This window comes from Periplaneta americana, chromosome 6, assembly GCF_040183065.1.
Source record: "Periplaneta americana isolate PAMFEO1 chromosome 6, P.americana_PAMFEO1_priV1, whole genome shotgun sequence".
NCBI lineage: Eukaryota > Metazoa > Arthropoda > Insecta > Blattodea > Blattidae > Periplaneta > Periplaneta americana.
This window is the reverse complement of record NC_091122.1, coordinates 102,537,685-102,557,933: the sequence shown is the minus strand read 5'-3', so window position 1 is coordinate 102,557,933 and position 20,249 is coordinate 102,537,685. Positions and strand designations below refer to the sequence as shown.

At 36.1% G+C, this 20,249-nt stretch overlaps 1 protein-coding gene and 1 non-coding gene across 4 annotated transcripts in view; both read right to left on the bottom strand.

Annotated features, from left to right (window-relative positions):
* Positions 1-1,913: 1,913 nt before the first annotated feature.
* LOC138701583 (uncharacterized) overlaps positions 1,914-20,249 on the bottom strand; it is a 64,722-nt gene continuing 46,386 nt past the window's right edge. For 2 of the 3 annotated variants that reach the window (XM_069828618.1, XM_069828619.1), the window contains exons 15-17: positions 8,227-8,372; positions 7,426-7,569; positions 1,914-6,704 (exon numbers count right to left, since the gene is read on the bottom strand). In XM_069828618.1, coding sequence (XP_069684719.1) covers positions 6,559-6,704; positions 7,426-7,569; positions 8,227-8,372 — 436 coding nt within the window. In that variant the 3' untranslated portion in view covers positions 1,914-6,558. Of the gene's footprint in view, positions 6,705-7,425; positions 7,570-8,226; positions 8,373-18,177; positions 18,356-20,249 lie in introns of those variants that run through there. The other variant, XM_069828620.1, reaches the window with a different exon arrangement.
* On the bottom strand, positions 15,066-15,137 carry TRNAY-AUA (transfer RNA tyrosine (anticodon AUA)). The gene has a single exon. It is a non-coding gene; the product is annotated as a tRNA-Tyr (tRNA).

The following is a 20,249-nucleotide window of genomic DNA, read 5'->3' as shown; positions in this document are numbered from 1 at the left end:
TCTTAGTTATATCACTGCATCTTAGTCAAAAACCTAAAAGGGAAAGATGGCTTAATAACTGACATGTATGATAAAATCAAATCTTCTAACATGAGGCTCACGTTACTGGAAACTCAGGAACGTTAAAGGGTTATCTGGTTTAATACAACAGCAACATCTTAGATACAGTGAAATTTTGAAAGATCTTAGAATATCATTTGAGCATAGATTCAAGGAGTTTCATCTTTTTAAAAAGGATTTTGAATTGTTTACAACTTTATTTTCGGTTACCGTTAAATGGGCAAACTTGGAACAGTGTTTTAACTTGGAACATTATCATAGGGTATTTTCGTTTTGTCACAGTAACACCAAACTGTAATAGAACCAATGTGCTGCACAACAAAGTGAAGATTATGTTGTCACTGTGACAAAACGAAAATACCCTATGATAATGTTCCAAGTTAAAACACTGTTCCAAGTTTGCCCATTTGATGGTATGTGTAATGTGTATAGATTATGTACAGTGTGTATATCTGTGTGTGTGTTCATTTATACAATTTTGTATAGTTGATTAGTTTTTGTCATTTTTAATATTTTAAATTTTTAATTTTAATTTTGAGGTTCTTTAACATGAATGTTAGTATGTACAAGTAAGTTATTTTATCATTCCCAAATATGAATGAACATATATATGGAATATATCCATTCAGAAAGCTTACTTTCATTTTCCTTACGGGCAGAGACCACTCTCAGTGTCACATGCTTCAGATTATGTACATGCCTAACGTGAAATATAATATGTTAATAACATGTTATGAATCAAAGGTGATGTGGGTGTATGTCTTATCACAGAAGTGTTACAATCAGTGCTCTCAAGGTTACATCATTCTACGATCGGGTTCCTTTGATTTCGCAATGACGAACAATGCTTTGCCCAGTGCAGTTTTAACCTTGAGACCGCTGTGTTAGATACTCAACGTAGTGAAAGAAAGGAAGAAGAAAGAAAAGCACACTATTTGGAGCTCAAACTCGGCTCCCTTCTGTTACATCTTTCACCCACTCACGGAGTTTCTAAATGCTGTTTAAGGTAGGTATATTAACTCAAACCTCTACTTCTTTTTATATCATGAGCACCCATTAAATACAGCGCAATCAGAATATATGATCTCAAATGTGTATCACCTCCTTGTCAACAGATGTAATCTATTGCTTATTCTACCTGTAATATGAATGGAATTTCATCCCACAGAAGCAATACTGTTTCCAATTGTTAGCGCACTTATAAAGCAGACTACATTATACAAGGTATTCTTCAGCTGAGAAAATCAACCTGACACTCGCAAATTGACTTCAGTGGGATATCGGAGCCTATTTGCTAGAAGCCTAACAGGACATTTAACTAACGAAAATGGTTTCTTCCTCTAGAAAAGAAAAAGAGATGTGTTCACAGTTAGATAAGCCAGTCAATTTCATCAGTCAGGGAATTCCTTGTATTTAAGTGATGCACAATTCTAAAAATTATAAAGTATTCAGTCAACTGCATTTTCACTTTTTTTTTTTCATTTGTGATGATACTATGTCAGTAAATTTACAGCAATAGATGTATCATGATGTGAGACATAGTTAACAATGAATTACAAATGCCTAGTAATATTCTCAAATAATGCTTCACAGTATCAGGAAGAATCAATCTGTAAATGTACATATCACACAAACTTATTTACTAATACTCATCAGCATCTTATGATTTCTTACTATATCATAAACTAACTTCTAAACTTTGTACATTAGACTTATGGAAGAAATATTTTGCATAACTCCAGCAGTGGTCAACTCCGATCAATAAATGTATAGGATTAAAATCTTTCAAAATCTCTCAATTGTTAGACATTTTACAGCATTGCATGTACGCATCTGAGGCTGTGCTGCTCCACGCCACACAACCACAGCGTGTCGATTTGACACTGTACATTGAATACAGTAAGAAGAACAACTCCTATAAACAGTAACAAGTAAAGCTTTTCACTGGTTCCATACTTCCTACATAGAGAGCAGCAGCAGTCAAGCACATGAATGCAAAAAGGGAAGATGGGACTGGTAAGCATCACTTCACATGATACACCACTTTCTAGAAATGAGAAAATAGTCATCACCATTAGCAAAATAGTCCTCGATTATTGTATTTGGATGTGCCATGTAGAAATATCTCACTAAAATATGCTTCTAATAGTGCTAGCAGGAAAACTGTCTTCATGAAATGTAACTAATTTTTCGAACAAAGTTATGGTGGGAACATACAGTAAAATGTGAAAAGTTAGGTTTTTTTGTGTTTCACACGGAATCCCATAGCCCCACCATGACCCAAAGGAGTTAAAAGAGCCTCTTGTCATAGTAATCATCTATGTTGTCGTCATCATCATCATTACAAGCATCAATCATGAGGAAGTAAATGATTTTTATAGTATTTAATGCTTTACCTAGTAAATTTATGTATAAAATGTCAAATGTAATAAATATTAAGAACGAAAATATGTTCTGGTATGAATATATGAAAGCAATATCATGCAATGAATTCTGTCAAAGTACGTATGAAAACTAAATGACAATAATGTGAACTTTCGCCATTTAAGTTTATTAACGCTTGTAAATTATAGGTTATTAACAGATATAATACGATGAAACAATGATAGAATGATGACAAGGAATGCTGAAGCATTTAGTTAGAGAAAACTTGCACTCCATCTGCTTTATCAACTACAAATCTTAATGGACTTTGCAAGAATCGAACATGGATACATCAATGAGAGACCACCACCATGGCTGACCTAGAATAAACTGAATGGAGCATAATGCTGACTTACAACTCCTAACCATTAATAAAGGTACTAAAAAATTTCATATTGTTATTTTTAATCGATATGTATTAAGGTAACGAGAGTATTCTTAGAATGTGAAATGTACTGGAATTTTAACACACACAGATTCAAAATTTACTAATGAAATACAGTAATTATGAGGCACTGAAAATATTGTGGCAAGTTTAGACACAATACTGAATGTGTGTTCATGAGACTCTACAACTATCAGTGGTATGTCTAGTGAGGATCAGAACCGCATATGAAAGCCAATTCCTTTTTTATAATAGCTGAGAATTACACGCACAGGAATAAAATCTTGCAGTCATAATTGCTGAAACTTCGAAATATCCAATTACATATTAGAAAGTGGTACACAACTCTGCTATTCTAGCAAAAATAGAGATGTTACTAGCACCAAGCTTGCAAATTTGTATTCTTAATAGTTCATAGATTTCAGAAATTACAGTAGAAGCTATACGTCATGTGATTATTGTAGTAAGACTTCAAGCTACCTATAACTAACAATGATATACAATATGTACAATGTACCTGATTCCATCACTACCTCAAGACGATAGTTTCAGTCAAAAGAGTGGGCATTTCCAAGAGCATTATACTTTGTAACAAGGAAACTGAAACTTTATATAGGCAGTTTGACGTTCCAAAATGTATTAATATACTGTATGTTCTCTTAAAAATACAAAAAATGTCGTCATATCCTTCAAGTAATAAACTTCAATGGTCTGTTATGGTCTTCAGCCATCTTTTTAGAGGTCTTTCAAGGCTTCTATGACCTCTGAGTTTATGAGAATATAACAGCAGACAATGTTATACAGAGTGTTCATATAAATTATTTAGAAGATACAACAATCATCTTGTATTAATCATGTGAGGTGTCTTTATTACTTAAAGTGTCCCAGATCACATATGTGTATATTTTTGATTAACTGGAAGAAATTGTTATATTAATGGGAATTTGATGAATATTGTATCATATTTCCTGCATTTGATAGAGTACTATTTAACTGAGAGATGTTTCTGGTGGGGGAGGGGGAACAGTTTTTGTAGTATGCCATCGTTGGAAAGGAATATATAGATGCATTTCGTGCAGTTTTGGAATGTCGTCTTATGACTTTACAGCTTTGGATTGAATTTGTGTGCTTGATTTGAAAATTTATTAAAATGAGAAGAACAAATGAAGAAAATTCGCTCTGATCAAGTATCTCTTGGCATAAAAACGATATACACAAACAGAAATAGCAACGAGGTTAAGTATATCTCAAGCATCAGTAAGTACAGTGAAGAAATCTTTGGATAATGACAGTAAGTACATCTCTTCTCGAGTAAGAAAATGTGGTCGGAAGAGCAAATTCAGCCCAAGAACTGAAATATAACTGAAGAGAAAAATGGAAGAGCCACAGTAAAGACCTAAGGAAGAGTTTGGAACAGCTATAATTTCTATCAATTAGGTTTTAAAGTGGAGAAATATTAAGAAATATTCTTCTTAAATATTTACTATAATGCATCCTACTATTCTAATAATTTTTTTCACCTCTGTACTGTTCAGTTTCATTGTAAATAGCCAAGGTGACTTCTTATATCTTATTTTGATAACAGATTGAAAACAGATGTATTGAAAAATGGCGATTATCACACTTTTCATTATAAGTCAAAATAGGTCCAACACAATTTTCGATCTGATAATCACACCAATTCACCAGCCAAAATGTTAGTGTATATCCCGTACACACAATTTTAGTTTACTGGATCTTCATGCAAAGGGAAATCAACAGGTTATCTACCTCTCTCTATCTGATATAGTAAAAATATGTGTCATACTTTCAACGAAGACCTCAGAAACCTACTATGAGAGCCAAATGAGAATTTGGTATTCCTCAGCAAACAGTGTGGAAGAAAGTCTGTAATTATGTAAGCATGAAACTTCACTATTACAGTTGTTACCAAACACATCACAATTTCGGCATTAAAATACTGCAAGAGAAGACAGTTTTATAATAAACTGATATTCAGTGATGAGGAAATCTTTCACTTGAACAGCAAGAACAAATTCCAGAATGTGCGAATTGAGAAATGTGTAAATATGTTTCCTTTGAGCAAGAGTGTGATTCATTAAAACTCAATAAGTGAAAAGGTTTATGGGTCTTATTTCTTAATTTTCTTTGAACCAACTATGACTGGGATATTCTACCAGGATGTCGCAGTGGCTGATGCCACAACTGATGAAAATTATGACTTCATCTCCCAAAAGGACATTGCTCCATTTGTTTACGGCGAAATGCATCAATATCTCAGTGTTCATCTACAATGGCATCACATACGACATTCAGGAGAGAAATGTGGTCTGTTGGGATGAGTTTTCAGTTTTCTGAATCTGACATTTTACGACTTTTTTTCCGTGGAACTTCATCAAAGCAGCAATGTTTCATCCTGAACACATAATTTGCGTGTTGTGAAGCTGCAAATCAACACTATTGCAATAATGATGGCTGATGAGAAAATATGCAAATATCCAGAATACCATATTGATCAGTGCCAGTATTATTGAGCACCTGTAAAACTTCGAGTCTCTCGTCTATTCTTTTTAACAGATTACATAATTGTATGTGCAATAAAAACACTTAAATACTTTTTAAAAGTAGTGTAAGCCATTTGCAGTAACCCAGGATAATTGACAAAAACCAGACTAAGATTAAGAAACAATGGCAAAATAAGAAAACCAAAATATGTAGAAATTAGACAGTGGAGGAGAATCAAAGGAAGTACATTTTGGTTTCCTTCTCTTTAATAAGAAAATAATAGAAAGGGACAGAAACAGAAATAATACATTTCATACATTGGATAATCACACATTTTGAAATGCACTGCACTATATTTCGAAGTTTAAATAATGTTTAATAAATCTACTTCTTTTACATACTATTAACGAAATGATTTTCAAAGGAAAAGATGGCAGAAACATGAAGCATGACAGTGAATGAGATTTCTTTAATTATAAATTAAAATTCTGTAACTTTTACTATCTCGTTACTGGAAGTATCAGAATCTTGTCAAGTTTTATTACAACGTTCTGATCATACCTAATACAATGAAATTGTTTGATGCCAGGTTCGTGAGAACCAACCTGTAATCCATCAAGAGCCGAAATACAAGAGTGAAAATAAAAATCAATAATGCATTTTCTCAGATAAGAAGCTGTATTTACTTTTGTTTCTTAATGCAAAAATTTCCTTAATAAAGATCAATTATATTAACAGAGTCAACCACTTAAAATAATTTAACTGCTAAAAATTATTTTTAATGCTAGACATACGGTGATCTCTGTAAATAATTCCAAGTTCCAGAAGTAAAGAACAGCAGATATTCCTGCTTGGGTGGAAGTGGATAGCATGCTATTTTTAGAGTGGCAAAGAGGTAATTGGATGATGCAAAAGAAAAAGAAAACAAGTGTGAATTACATTACATGAAAAAACTCTCCCTTCAAGCTGATTCAGTGTCATTGTAAAAAAAGACACTTGAGTAGGAAATTTTAATCTGTGAATATTACAGGAATAAGGGGAGGTCCATGTCTGTTGCTGCCCTCTATAATATAAATGCTACCATTCCCTCGTATCACATGAAGATGAGGTATTCCAGTCATCCAACACTTGCACGCACCACTACAACACTCAAGCTAAATCTCTACTATGCTTCTCAGTGATCCTTAGCTAGCTGAACTGCGAGCCATGTTCTCTTCCTGCCAGTCTTGTTCCACTGACGAATCTAGATCCAAGATCAGCTGTTCAATATTTGGCTTTGGACTCCCTTCACCCATCAGCAACTTTGGGATGCTCAGATCAAATGATACTCCTACAAAATAGAGCATAAACGAAAGTCTTCTCCAGGTCTCTTATATATCTCTTAAATTTTAATTTTTCTGAATGACTAGTTGCCACTGAGACAACTCTCCGAAACAACTACATAGTATTTTTTTTTAAGTTGGTTATTTAAAGACGCTGTATCAACTACGAGGTTATTTAGCGTCGATAAGATTGGTGATAGCGAGATGAGACCGAGGATTCGCCATAGATTACCTGGCATTCACCTTACGGTTGGGAGAAAACCTCAGAAAAAACCCCAACCAGGTAATCAGCCCAAGCGGGGATCGAACCCGCGCCCGAGCGCAACTTCAAACCGGCAGCCAAGCGCCTTAACTGACTGAGCTGGTGGCTACTACACAGTATACTGTATCAGACAAGAAAAACCACTCTTCCTGTTATTGGTTAGCTATGAAGCCTCCATAAGCTGAAGAATTTTTTATTCTGGCTTACAACACCATATCCTCCCTCAAAAGTCCAGTGCAATCACCTTTATGTCCTTGACAAGTATGGGCCACATGGCCTGTTACAATATTATGATTCATCACTTGACAAATCAAGCTACTGATTTTTGAACTCATGTCTTGTAATACATGATTTGGTTTGGAGTCTTTCTCTATTCATTCGACATTATCTTTCCATTTCTATCTCTGTGTTCCTAGCTACAGTATTAAAAAAAAATCTTTATTATTATTTTTTTTTTAAATACTCACCTTGCTTCTGATAGAAAAGAATGTAAGCATTACTGTAATCTTCTTCCTGAGGCTTCTGCTTTGTCACTACATCATCATTAAAGTAATGCCATTCAGCTGTGCGGGGATTCTTTGCATATGAGGTGTAATGGCCTGCTGCAGAACCTAATCCAAAGCACAGTCAAGATCTTATATTTATGAATAATATCCTTAATGAGCAGATATCACATGACTTATTAGAACCAGGATATTTTGTACTATACACAGAATGTATTTAAAAATGCAATTTATATTATTTATGAGCAGTGTTTTCTTACAGTCTCCATGACCGATATTATTTATAAGTGAAGTAATATCAGTAAATTTATTCTTTTATTTTGAGAAGCAGTCCATCCCAGTTACACTGGAGGCCAATGACCTGCTGCCTACCCATATATTTTTTGTTTTCTGCTTTGTCCACCTAATACTTCTGTGATCTTACAAGATTATCTGCAGACATCTGCAGTTTCGATGAAGAAGGTACTCCAGAGACATTTGTCCATAAAGGAGAAAAATTGGCGAGACTAACCAGCAATTTTGCATTAAGTCCTCTCATTCAAGAACAGTTCTTTCACATTTGTAAATCTACTTTCCTTCTGTAGGAAGCCATGCGAAGGAATATTATTAACTCTTTAGTAGTCCACTGTTTGTGGGATTTGAATCAGTGAGCTTCAGATTCCGTGGCAAGAATGGTAATCATTAGACCACCAAGGACAATCAAATTTAATTTTCTGGTGTATAAATATAAGCGAATAGAAATGTGTAACTTGATGCATGACTCACCTCCATAGTGGCATACACATGCATAGAGGTTATATGGATGTGGTGTCCCATGCTGCAGGAGAGAAGGTGGCGTTACACTGAGGCCCATCAGTGGGAAGGTCACTTTATTGTCCAACTTCACGCTCACGCATTCATGGAAAATGAATCTGAAGCATACATAATATCAGGAATTTAACAATTCAATACGCAAGTTTTAAGTTATTCTCAGATAAGTTTCATTTGTTACACAAATTATAAATGAAGTGACATGCTCTGATATCAGGTTTCACAGATTGTTTCAAGACATATGACTGTGAAATCACTGTCCTTAATATAGTCATTGTTTTTGCAATATGACATAACTGTGCTACTGTTGAATGTGTACTGCAGAACTTCTAATATGTCACTGATCTATTCTCACATTGAATAAATTAACGGTAAAAACGTAATACGGCGAATGCTAAGCTCTGCCCATGACCCCTTTCCACTTTTCCCCTACAAGCTCACCACACATTCTACGTGATAGGCTAGTGTTGTGTCGAATGCACATTTCATGTGGGTGGGGATAACTTCCCCTACTGGCGTTCGCCGTATTATGTTTTTGCCAAATTAACAAATGATATAACTTCCTAATTTAACATGTAGGAAAGTAAAATTGTTAGATTCCTTTATTATTTTCACTGTTTCTTGGAGCCATTTCACATAAAATAAAACAGGCCATGATTGTTTGGCCAAACACCTGCATAGAATTGGAATATATCAGTCCCCTCAACTGCCCATTGTGCAACTCAAACCAAGAAATGAATTCGGAACACCTCAAAATCTGTGCTTCAGTGGCTAGCCATGATAATATCTTTGAAAAATATTGGAGTGCAAGAGGTCAAATGACTTTATTATCAAACGCCCGGCATTAGAAAACAACAACAACATAAAATAAAACTACACCAGCACTTGCGTACAGAGTGATTCAGGAGGAATAGTAAATATTTTATGGGCTGGCAGTGTGGATTACTCTGAGTAAAAAATTTCACATCAACAAGTATTCAATTTTCAATGATTGGCTTGAATGTTATGCGTAACAAGCATTACAAATGGCAAGAAAGAAATACAAATGGCTTAATGATTACATTTACTGCTTACTAGCCATACCTGTGCGCTTCACTGCACTTGTTAGAAATAAATATAAAGTAATTTCATAATTAAAGTAGGACATTTGGTTCAGGGAACCTCTGTGTTTGATAGAAGGATAAATCGTTTAATATTTTACTTAATTAAAATTGTATTTAAATAATTAAAATACGATCATTTTGGACCAGAAAGCACTCATTTGGTGCAAGGATAATTCCTTTAACATGTTTCTTAATTGCTAACATATGCAACTAATTAAAATAAGATCATTTGGTTCAAGGAACATCCGTTTTTTGGTGCAAGAATAATTCGTTTAACATTTTTCTACATAATGTTGAATGCATCCTTTAATAAGTCACTCCAAATTAATGTCAATATAACCCTCTGCGGTGGCTGAATGGTCAGACCTTCAAACTGTCACACAGGCGGCCCGGGTTTGATTCCTGGCCAGGTCTGGGATTTCATTGAAAAAATCCATAGCGACACTTGTGGCGGACATGTGTCGCAGGTGGGGTTTTTCCCGGGGTTCTCCCGTTTTTCCCCAAATTAGACATTTACATCATTCTGTCACCATTTCTCCATTTTGTTATCATTCCATAGCATTCCCTGAGCACCAGCTGGCAACACATGGAGAGTACTGGCCTAGGAACGAGTGGGGCTGCCTGCTCGAAACCTGGTCACACAGAGAACCTTAGTGTGGTCAGCTGGTGTGGTTTGGGAATGCGTCACCAGAGGGTCAGCGCAATAGATCTTAACAGGTCGCAGTGCTGGGCCATAGTGTCCCCCTCTGTTAAAATTCAATTCAATAATGTCAATATACAATGGATTGTGTATGAAGATAACTTTTTGTTGGGCTCACTGTGCATATTTTTTTTTTCTTTGTTAAGTTTATTTATACTCACTTTAACATCTGTGGTCATGTCGTGTGTTTAGAAGTGTGAGTATACCAGTAGGGATTTTACACTTGAGTTTCTATTTCTATTGTGTGTATAATGGCTTGTGTTCATGTAACTGATTATAGATTTTGATTAATGTTTATCATATTGGTAATTAAGGCAGTGATGAATCATGGCATATAAATTTTCAATCTGGTATTTGCCTTTATGACTAAGGGAAACCATGAAAAAACTCCAGTTAGATCAGTCTGCCACAGGGTTTGAACCCATGACCTCCCGAATGTAAGTCTCAAACTCTACCGTCTGAGCCAACTCTCCCAGTTGTGCATCATGAAAATGAATGTGGTACATAAATATTATTTTAAGAAACACAGGAAACGAATATGGGTAAATTAAGAGCGCAGAAACACCATTTTGTGACACTTTGTAGAATAACTCAGCTCAACGGTAAAAATACTAATTTTTACTCCATAATATGGATCGCAGAAGGGAGACTCTCTTTGTCCGAAATCCCTCTCGCCCTGTGCAGAAGAGTCGTTTCTGTGCCAGGTGGTGGTGGCTGCGTCCATTCAGATATAGATTGGTATGTGTAGGTTTCCTGTATACGCTGCGACCCAGTGTGCCATCTGGCTTCCTGGAGATGATAATGTCTAAGAAGGGGAGACATCCGTGAAAAAGAAGTGACAAAAGTCGGATGTCTCCCCATCACCTACATAGGACGTTCCAACAGAACAACTTTGGTAACAGGGAAATCGACTTGGCCCTCAAAAGGGCCTTTTCGGACAAACCACCTGCCGAGGAACAAGAGGAGACGAAGGGCATGGCATACATCTCGTTCTATTACCCCATCTCAGGCAAGATTGGCAGACTGCTAAGAAAACACGGGATTAAGACCATCCATAAGCCGCCCACAAAGATCCAGAACTTGCTGAGACCAGTTAAGGACGACCTTGGTCTTAGGACACTGGTGTCTACAAAATACCTTGAGTGTGGGAAATGCTACATCGGGCAGATGGGACGCACCATTATGGAACGCTGCAAGGATCATCAACACAGCAGAAGACTATATTATCTCGATAAATCTGCAGTAGCCCAACACAGCCTAGAAACTGGTCACGAGATAGATTTCGGCACCACCACCATCTTGGACAAGACATAAGGTTACTGGGACTTGGTTATCAAGGAAGCCATCGAAATCCAGCTAGATGGCAATAATTTCAACAGAGACGGGGGTCTACAGCTGAGTACAGCATGGAAACCTGCCATCAATACGCTTAGACCACCAGCACATGGCAGACAGTCAGGACCAGCAAGTAGCTCCTGATTGGCTACTGCTTCCATCAACCAGAATGCGCCTGGCGGTCGGGACTAGGAACTAGCTCCTGATTGGCCCGCAGCGGGAAGCCCTACTATTGCATATATACCGGCTAGACATGGTCCCACATCACTTCATTCCCTGAAGAAGATGGCAGAGCTAGCCGTCAAAAGCTTGGAAGCAAATCTCCAACTCACCTGGCTGAGAACCCAAGAAGAGTTATTTTATTTTTCACCTTAGATAGAGGATCAAAGCGAGAGAGATATTTAGAAAGAATGGAAATTACTTTTAAAAGTGGCTGCTATTCAAAATCTTTACTGTTTGCAAGTTACGGAGAGTTAAAGAAATACGAACTTACATATGCAGAGTGACAACTTAGTCTGTTAGAACTGCAGATTTTCATAGAAATCATCACTCTGATTTCAAATTTGTTTTCAAAATATTTTTATTGCTTAAGGTTTTCGAGTTAATCATGAGCTCTGAAATGTAATTAAAATCTTTCTAGTACATTACTCAGATTAAACACTAGCATGACATACTTTGAAATTGAGAAAAATCAAAAGAATGTCATAGTAGTCTTTAAATTTAACATGGATATTACCGTTACTATTATTATTATTATTATTATCATCATCATCATGACTATTTCATGGAATGAAGCTCTCTTGTTTCACTTTCGTGCCCTAGTAGAAGAGCTAATCCACTTCAAACAGATCAAGATCTGACATTGCTACGCCTGACTTCCTTTTTTAAGATACATTTAATACTTTACTTGGTTTACCGAGTCTTGAGTTCAGAAGAAAGGTAAAAATATATTTATTAATATGGGGATTTATATGCAATAAAAATACGGAAATATGAATACTTTTATTCAGCGACATTAAGAGCTTGTGGCCTTCTCTTCCACTCAACCAGGTGTACAATAAATATAGATACAAAGGTAATAGTAATAATAATAATAATAATAATAATAATAATAATAATAATAATAATAATAATAATGCTGCTAGATAAAATCAAATAAATTAAGTGCTTGTTGCCTTATCTTCCACCGAAACTATTACGGTATTATTATTATTATTATTACTTTTGTACTTCTATTTTTTATAGACCTGGTTGAATGGAAGAAGGCGACAAAGATTTAACGCTGATGAATAAATGCGTTCATATTTCCATATTTTTATTGCATATATATATATATTTTTTATTTTAGTAGGTTATTTTACGACACTTTATCAACATCTTAGGTTATTTAGCATCTGAATGAGATGAAGGTGACAATGCCGGTGAAATGAGTCCGGGGTCCAGCACCGAAAGTTATCCAGCATTTGCTCACATTGGGTTGAGGATAAACCCTGGAAAAAACCTCAACCAGGTAACTTGCCCCGACTGGGAATCTAACCTGGGCCACCTGGTTTCTCGGCCAGACACGCTAACCGTTACTCCACAGGTGTGGACTATATTGCATATAAATTCCCATATTAATAAATATATTTTTACCTTTCATCTAAGCCCAAGACTCAGTAAAATGTTAAACATATCCGAAAAAGTTAAAAAAGTCAGAGATAACAATGTCAACTCTTGATCAGTTTGAAGTGGGTTAGCTCTTATGCTAGGGAGGAATATGAAACAAGAGAACTTCATTCCATGAAATAATCATAATATTGATGGTGATAATGGTTATAATAATAATAATAATAATAATAATAATAATAATAATAATAATAATAATAATAGTGAGAGTAATACCATATAAGCGTCCAATTCCAAAACTGTCTAAATCCATTTTTTTTTAAATTGGGACAATGGCAGTTTTGTCATCTACCTAAATGCCTCTAGCAATTTTCTAATGAATGTTGTGCCTAAATTCCCTCTTTCCTTCCATAAATAAGCTTCAAATATGACGAACACTGCAAACAATTAGGAAAAAAGTTATCAGTTTTTGGCGTTTCCTGAAAATTGTTAAGAATGGATGTAGACAGTTTTGGAATTGGAGCATTAGACTACTAAGACATTCTTTTCATTTTTCTCAATTTCAAAGTACAGTAGCGTGCAAATTAATCCGAACACGACATATTTTTACATTTTCTGTCATTGTTGGCCTCACAGCTGCTCATACCGCTTTAATTGACATCTGTAGTACGTGTAATTCCATTGTTGAAGGTCTGTCGTCATTATTTTTTTTATAATATGTGACATTTTGCCTGTCGTTTTGTACTTATAAGCATTTCAGTTGTGTTGAAGACTTAATACTGCAATCCTGTGTACATTCTGTCGTCTTCACAAATGGATACAACTCCACGAAAACGGTCTAAAATTATAACATTAGCAGAGCATTCTTCTATGACACAGAGGCAAATTGCTGCAGAATGTCACATCGGTTTGGCTACTGTTAATTTGATCATAATACGATACAGGGAGACTGGATCCATCACACCCCAGAAAAAAGGAAACTGTGGCCGGAAAAGGAAGACTTCACCTGCAGATGATCGTTTAATTGTCAGGAAAAGTAAATTAAATCCTAGACTAACTGCTGTCGACTTAACCCGTGAGTTAATGGCTACCACTGAGGCGAATATTCACATCACAACAGTGCGGCGTAGGCTTTTGGAAGCTGGAAGAAGGGCTCGTAAGCCTATTAAGAAGCAACTGCTAACCCCTGTTATGTGCAAAAAACGCTTAATGTGGGCAAAATTACATCAACACTGGACAATGAATGACTGGAAGAATGTACTTTTTTCCGATGAGTCTCATTTCGAGGTCCACGGCCACCGTGTTTCTTACGTACGGAAAGGATCCGAAAAAGTAACAGCAGCTCATCTCCAACAAGCACCCAAATACCCCCCTAAAGTAATGTTTTGGGGTTGTTTTACACATGAAGGGCCTGGAGCATTAATACCTATCAAGGGAATGATGAATTCTGACAAATACAGTATATTCACTTATTGGAAACCAGAATCGTACCTCAGCTGCAAAAATCATTTCCGGATGGCAGAGGTGTGTTCCAACAAGACCTGGCACCATGCCATACGTCTCGAAAAACTACAGAATTCGTCAACAAGAAGAATATTCAGGTACTCCCCTGGCCAGGCAACTCACCTGACGTCAACCCCATTGAGAACTTGTGGTCAATTTGCAAAAGAAGAATGCAAAAAATGGATTGTTCTACAAAGGAGAAGATGATTTCTGCCCTCATTGGTGTATGGTTTCGCGATGAAGAAATGAAGAATATTTGTGGGAAATTAGTGGAATCCATGCCAAATCGTCTCAGAGCTGTTATTAGGAACAAGGGAGGCCACATAGATTACTGAGGTACGTCTTAGATCCTTTTTTTTATCCCGTTTGAGTGTTTTTGCATAAGTAATTACATTGTTCAGATTAATTTGCATGCTACTGTATGTCATGCTAGTGTTTAATCAGCATAGATGTTATTTATGTACTAGAAAGATTTTAATTACATTTCAAAACTCATGTTTAACTCAAAATCTTAATGAAAGAGCGATGGAACGGAGAAAAATTCTCTCCGGCGCCGGGATTTGAACCCGGGTTTTCAGCTCTATGTGCTGATGCTTTATCCACTAAGCCACGCCGGATACAACCCCGACGTCGGTCAGAATCGTCTCAGATTAAGCTCCATCTCTTGGGTTCCCTCTGGTGGCCGCCCTCTGCACTACGTCATAGATGTCTATGAACGCAGGACCGAAGTCCATACATGTGTTGAGGTGCACTCGGATGAGTGACTGATTGGCCGGGATCCGACGGTATGGGCGCCGTCTTAAATCACAAAGTGATTTATTACGCATATCATGTTTATATAAAAATAAATAAATAAATAAATAAATAAATCAAAATCTTAAGCAATGAAAATATTTTCGCACGCACGCACGCACGCACGCACGCACGCACGCACGCACGCACGCACGCACGCACGCACACACACACACACACACACACACACACACACACACAAAAATCATTTCTTTAACTTGCTGTAACTTGCAAACCAGTAAAGATTTTGAATAGCAGCCACTTTTAAAAGAAATATCCATTCTTTCTAAACATTTCTCTTGCTTTGACCCCCTATCTAACGCGAAAAATAAAAAAAATTTGTTGCTTATCATGTCAATGTCTATTTTGGACGGCTCATTTCGAAATTAATAATTTTTTTCTCACTTTCCAGAAAAGATTTTGATTTACAATTTTTTTCTATGCTTTCCTTAGACATTATCTATGAATCTAAAAGTTACAGCGCAATTGATTGACTTTCAAAGGAGCTATGACATGATAATGTTTACCGGTGCGGCAAATAGCATCCTCATGTGCTTTCTGCAAACGCCAATGAAAGAACCAAAATGGCGGACGTTTATATTCAGCCTTAGGAAGTGAATAACATCATTAGCAGTGAATGACATGATGCACATGTTTAAATGTAGCCGACCCGTGGCATGATTGGCTGCCGGAAATAAGAACGACACGACTATAGTATAGATTTACATAGTATCAATACATTTCAACAGTTCAATGAACTTTTCTGCTCTGATAAGAACAGTAAGTTTGCTCTTCTGAGGTTGTCTTGTCAGTCTTTGTAAGGGCAGCTCTTTTCATAATGCAAGCAAACAATTCATCCCTTGTGTTTACTTTGTAATTTTACATTTCGCCTTTCATCCATCCCTACAGACAAAAATAGACAGGAATAAGATCTGAAGACCTTGGTGGCCAATGTGCTTAATCACTAGTAGCTGAGCCATCACTCAGAGAATGTGAGATTTAGAGATTATGTGTCGCCTGACACCTCACATTCAAAAAACTACAACTTGCTCTGTTTCTCTACACCCACTTCGTACAGTGCTACCTTCAGATGATCTCAGAAGAGTAACACGTACAGCTTCTGCGAAAGATCTGAAAGCCACGCGACCATCGAGATTTAAAAGATAGGTACCAATTCTTGGTCAGGCATAAAGTCCATTTGCAAAAATTTGTCAGTCATTTGCTCGCTGATAGGTGTTTGTAGTTAATCTCTTTCGACTCTTCGTGTTACTTTGGAGAAGTTTTATAGATATTCAGTGGATGCATTTATAACTGTGTATGTATTTGAATTGTGTATATAGAGTTTGTTTAAGTGTTTGTAATTTGCAAAATTCTAGTAAGGGAAATGGCTCCAGCAGTTACAAAATTAAGTGGGAAGAAGCTTCATAGTGAAACCAAAGAAATTATAAACAATGTATCGGGTTTATATCTCAAGGAAATGAAATTCCTATACACAAAGTTCAAAAGTGAGCAGTAATGGCTAAAGGCGTGTCCTGCAGCAGTGTGAAAAATATTACAGAAACAAGGAAAATTGAGAGTGGCAACGGTACATCTTTCAAAACACTGTATAAGAAGAGAATAATAATTTAAAACGAGTATCTTCGAACCAGACGCATATGACGAAGGTTGGCTTTAATAGGCCAATATTAGTGTTAGAACTCTGCTAAAATCTGGGATATTGTTGGGAGAAACGAAAAACAAGTAGGTCGCTATTAATTGAAAATTACGATATTAGGCATATTATTACGATACATCACCTGATATTATTTCCAATTACTGAGCTGAAAAAAGAAATATTTTCTATATCACAGTGCCTACTACGAGTAATACAAGTCGGAGGTGAGCTGGGGTTTGATCCTAATGGTCTGCTAATTTCAAAATCTCAGGAGGTATGTATGTATTTATTAACACTGCAATTGGATATATACCTGGTGGCAGTGATCTATAATATACAATGACATTACAATAATTACAAATAATCACAGCAGTAAATAATATACATAAAATAAACACAAAATTAATTCTAATTATTAATAAATAAATGCAATAAACTTAAGACTATAAATGAAGACTATGCCATAAATAACCTCTACTATAAACAAAAGTATACCTAATTTACAGTATTTCTATAAAACCCAACTATTGTCAACTTAATTGCAAGTCACCTTAATTACATATCAACTTAATTAATTACATGTCACAACTTAGATAATTACACTGCATCTACAATTAAAATCTCAGTCTAATCTTTCCAACCTTTCCTTAAATGTGTTGATTTTGAGAGAACTACCCTGAAAGATTGCCGCAGGTAAGCTGTTCTAATCTACTATTGTGTGGTTAATAAAGGAAAATTTTGCTGTGTCTGTTCTTTTTCTGCATTTAAATTTCATAATATGATCAGCCCTGCTGATCCTCTGCTGGGGATTATCACTCTCAAATAATCCAAGTTAATTATGAGAAATGGATTCGAGAGAATTTTATTCCAAATTTGACCTCGAATTCTGTTGTATTTGATATCACTCCTTACCATAATGTTGCTTTAAAAAATTTAACAACTGTAATGAAGGGATGACTTGAAAAGGAGGTCATTGCTTACAGTGATGATTTGTTGACACCAACTCATACAAATGCACAAACCCTCGTCTGTTAAATATTTCGTAAACGCGAATCTTGAAAGTGCCGTCCTATTTGTGAAAATGTTACAACATTTAATATATATATATATATATATATATATATATATATATATATATATAATACAGAGCGCAAGTTATTGTTTGATAACATCACAGACCCCAGTTTCATAAGTCTCGGTGGTATCAGTGATGACGATAATGATGGTTCCAACTGTGATGGTGAAATGGACGGGATAGCAGAACTGGAGGACTTGTACTTGCAGCTCAATGTTTTCAATTCGATGTTTAGCGCGCGCTTATTGCCGTTTTCACTCTCTTCTTCCCACTCTCAAGTGACGTAGACCAGGCTTTCAGATCTTCCGCATGAGCTGTACATACATAGTTAATCATTTGTTGTTCCTTCTTGTTTGTTATACATAATATTTAAACAGCTATATCTTCACATACATTGAAAATTGGACACATGTTTATACGAACTTTTAACTCAGAATAATACAGCTTCCGTGAAAGATTGGAATGCCTCGCAACCATTAAGATTTAAAAGGCAGGTATTCATTCCTGGTCAGGCATAAGTCCACTTGCAAAACATTTCTCTCTTGTCAGTCAGTTGTTCACTCACTCCCTAATAGATCCTTGTAGTGAATCACTTTGTGTTACATTATGGAAGTTTTAAAAATATTCAATGGTAGAATTTAAAAGTGTGTATGCATGTGTATTTAAATTGTGTATACAGTAGCGTGCAAATTAATCTGAACACGACATATTTTTACATTTTCTGTCATTGTTGGCCTCACAGCTGCTCATACCACTTTAATTGACATCTATAATACGTGTAATTCCATTGTTGAAGGTCTGTCGTCATTATTTTTTTTATAATATGTGACATTTTGCCTGTCGTTTAGTACTTATAAGCATTTCAGTTGTGTTGAAGACTTAATACTGCAATCCTGTGTACATTCTGTCGTCTTCACAAATGGATACAACTCCACGAAAACGGTCTAAAATTATAACATTAGCAGAGCATTCTTCTATGACACAGAGGCAAATTGCTGCAGAATGTCACATCGGTTTGGCTACTGTTAATTTGATCATAATACGATACAGGGAGACTGGATCCATCACACCCCAGAAAAAAGGAAACTGTGGCCGGAAAAGGAAGACTTCACCTGCAGATGATCGTTTAATTGTCAGGAAAAGTAAATTAAATCCTAGACTAACTGCTGTCGACTTAACCCGCGAGTTAATGGCTACCACTGGGGCGAATATTCACGTCACAACAGTGCGGCGTAGGCTTTTGGAAGCTTAAGGAAGGGCTCGTAAGCCTATTAAGAAGCAACTGCTAACCCCTGTTATGTGCAAAAAACGCTTAATGTGGGCAAAATTACATCAACACTGGACAGTGAATGACTGGAAGAATGTACTTTTTTCCGATGAGTCTCATTTCGAGGTCCACGGCCACCGTGTTTCTTACATACGGAAAGGATCCAAAAAAGTAACAGCAGCTCATCTCCAACAAGCACCCAAATACCCCCCTAAAATAATGTTTTGGGGTTGTTTTACACATGAAGGGCCTGGAGCATTAATACCTATCAAGGGAATAATGAATTCTGACAAATACAGTATATTCACTTATTGGAAACCAGAATCGTACCCAAGCTGCAAAAATCATTTCCGGATGGCAGAGGTGTGTTCCAACAAGACCTGGCACCATGCCATACATCTCGAAAAACTACAGAATTCGTCAACAAGAAGAATATTCAGGTACTCCACTGGCCAGGCAACTCACCCGACATCAACCCCATTGAGAACTTGTGGTCAATTTGCAAAAGAAGAATGCAAAAAATGGATTGTTCTACAAAGGAGAAGATGATTTCTGCCCTCATTGGTGTATGGTTTCGCGATGAAGAAATGAAGAATATTTGTGGGAAATTAGTGGAATCCATGCCAAATCGTCTCAGAGCTGTTATTAGGAACAAGGGAGGCCACATAGATTACTGAGGTATGTCTTAGATCCTTTTTTTATCCTGTTTGAGTGTTTTACATAAGTAATTACGTTGTTCGGATTAATTGGCACGCTACTGTATATATTATGTAGAGTTAGTTTAAAAGTTTATAAATTACAATTGAAGACATTATTACAAAAACAGGCCTAGCCACTTTTGAGGAAATTGTATTAAGGACATTTTTGCTACTATTTCAAATGTTTATAGACTCCAAAAATGATACATGTGAAGTGCAATAGCCACAAGGATAAACACCAGT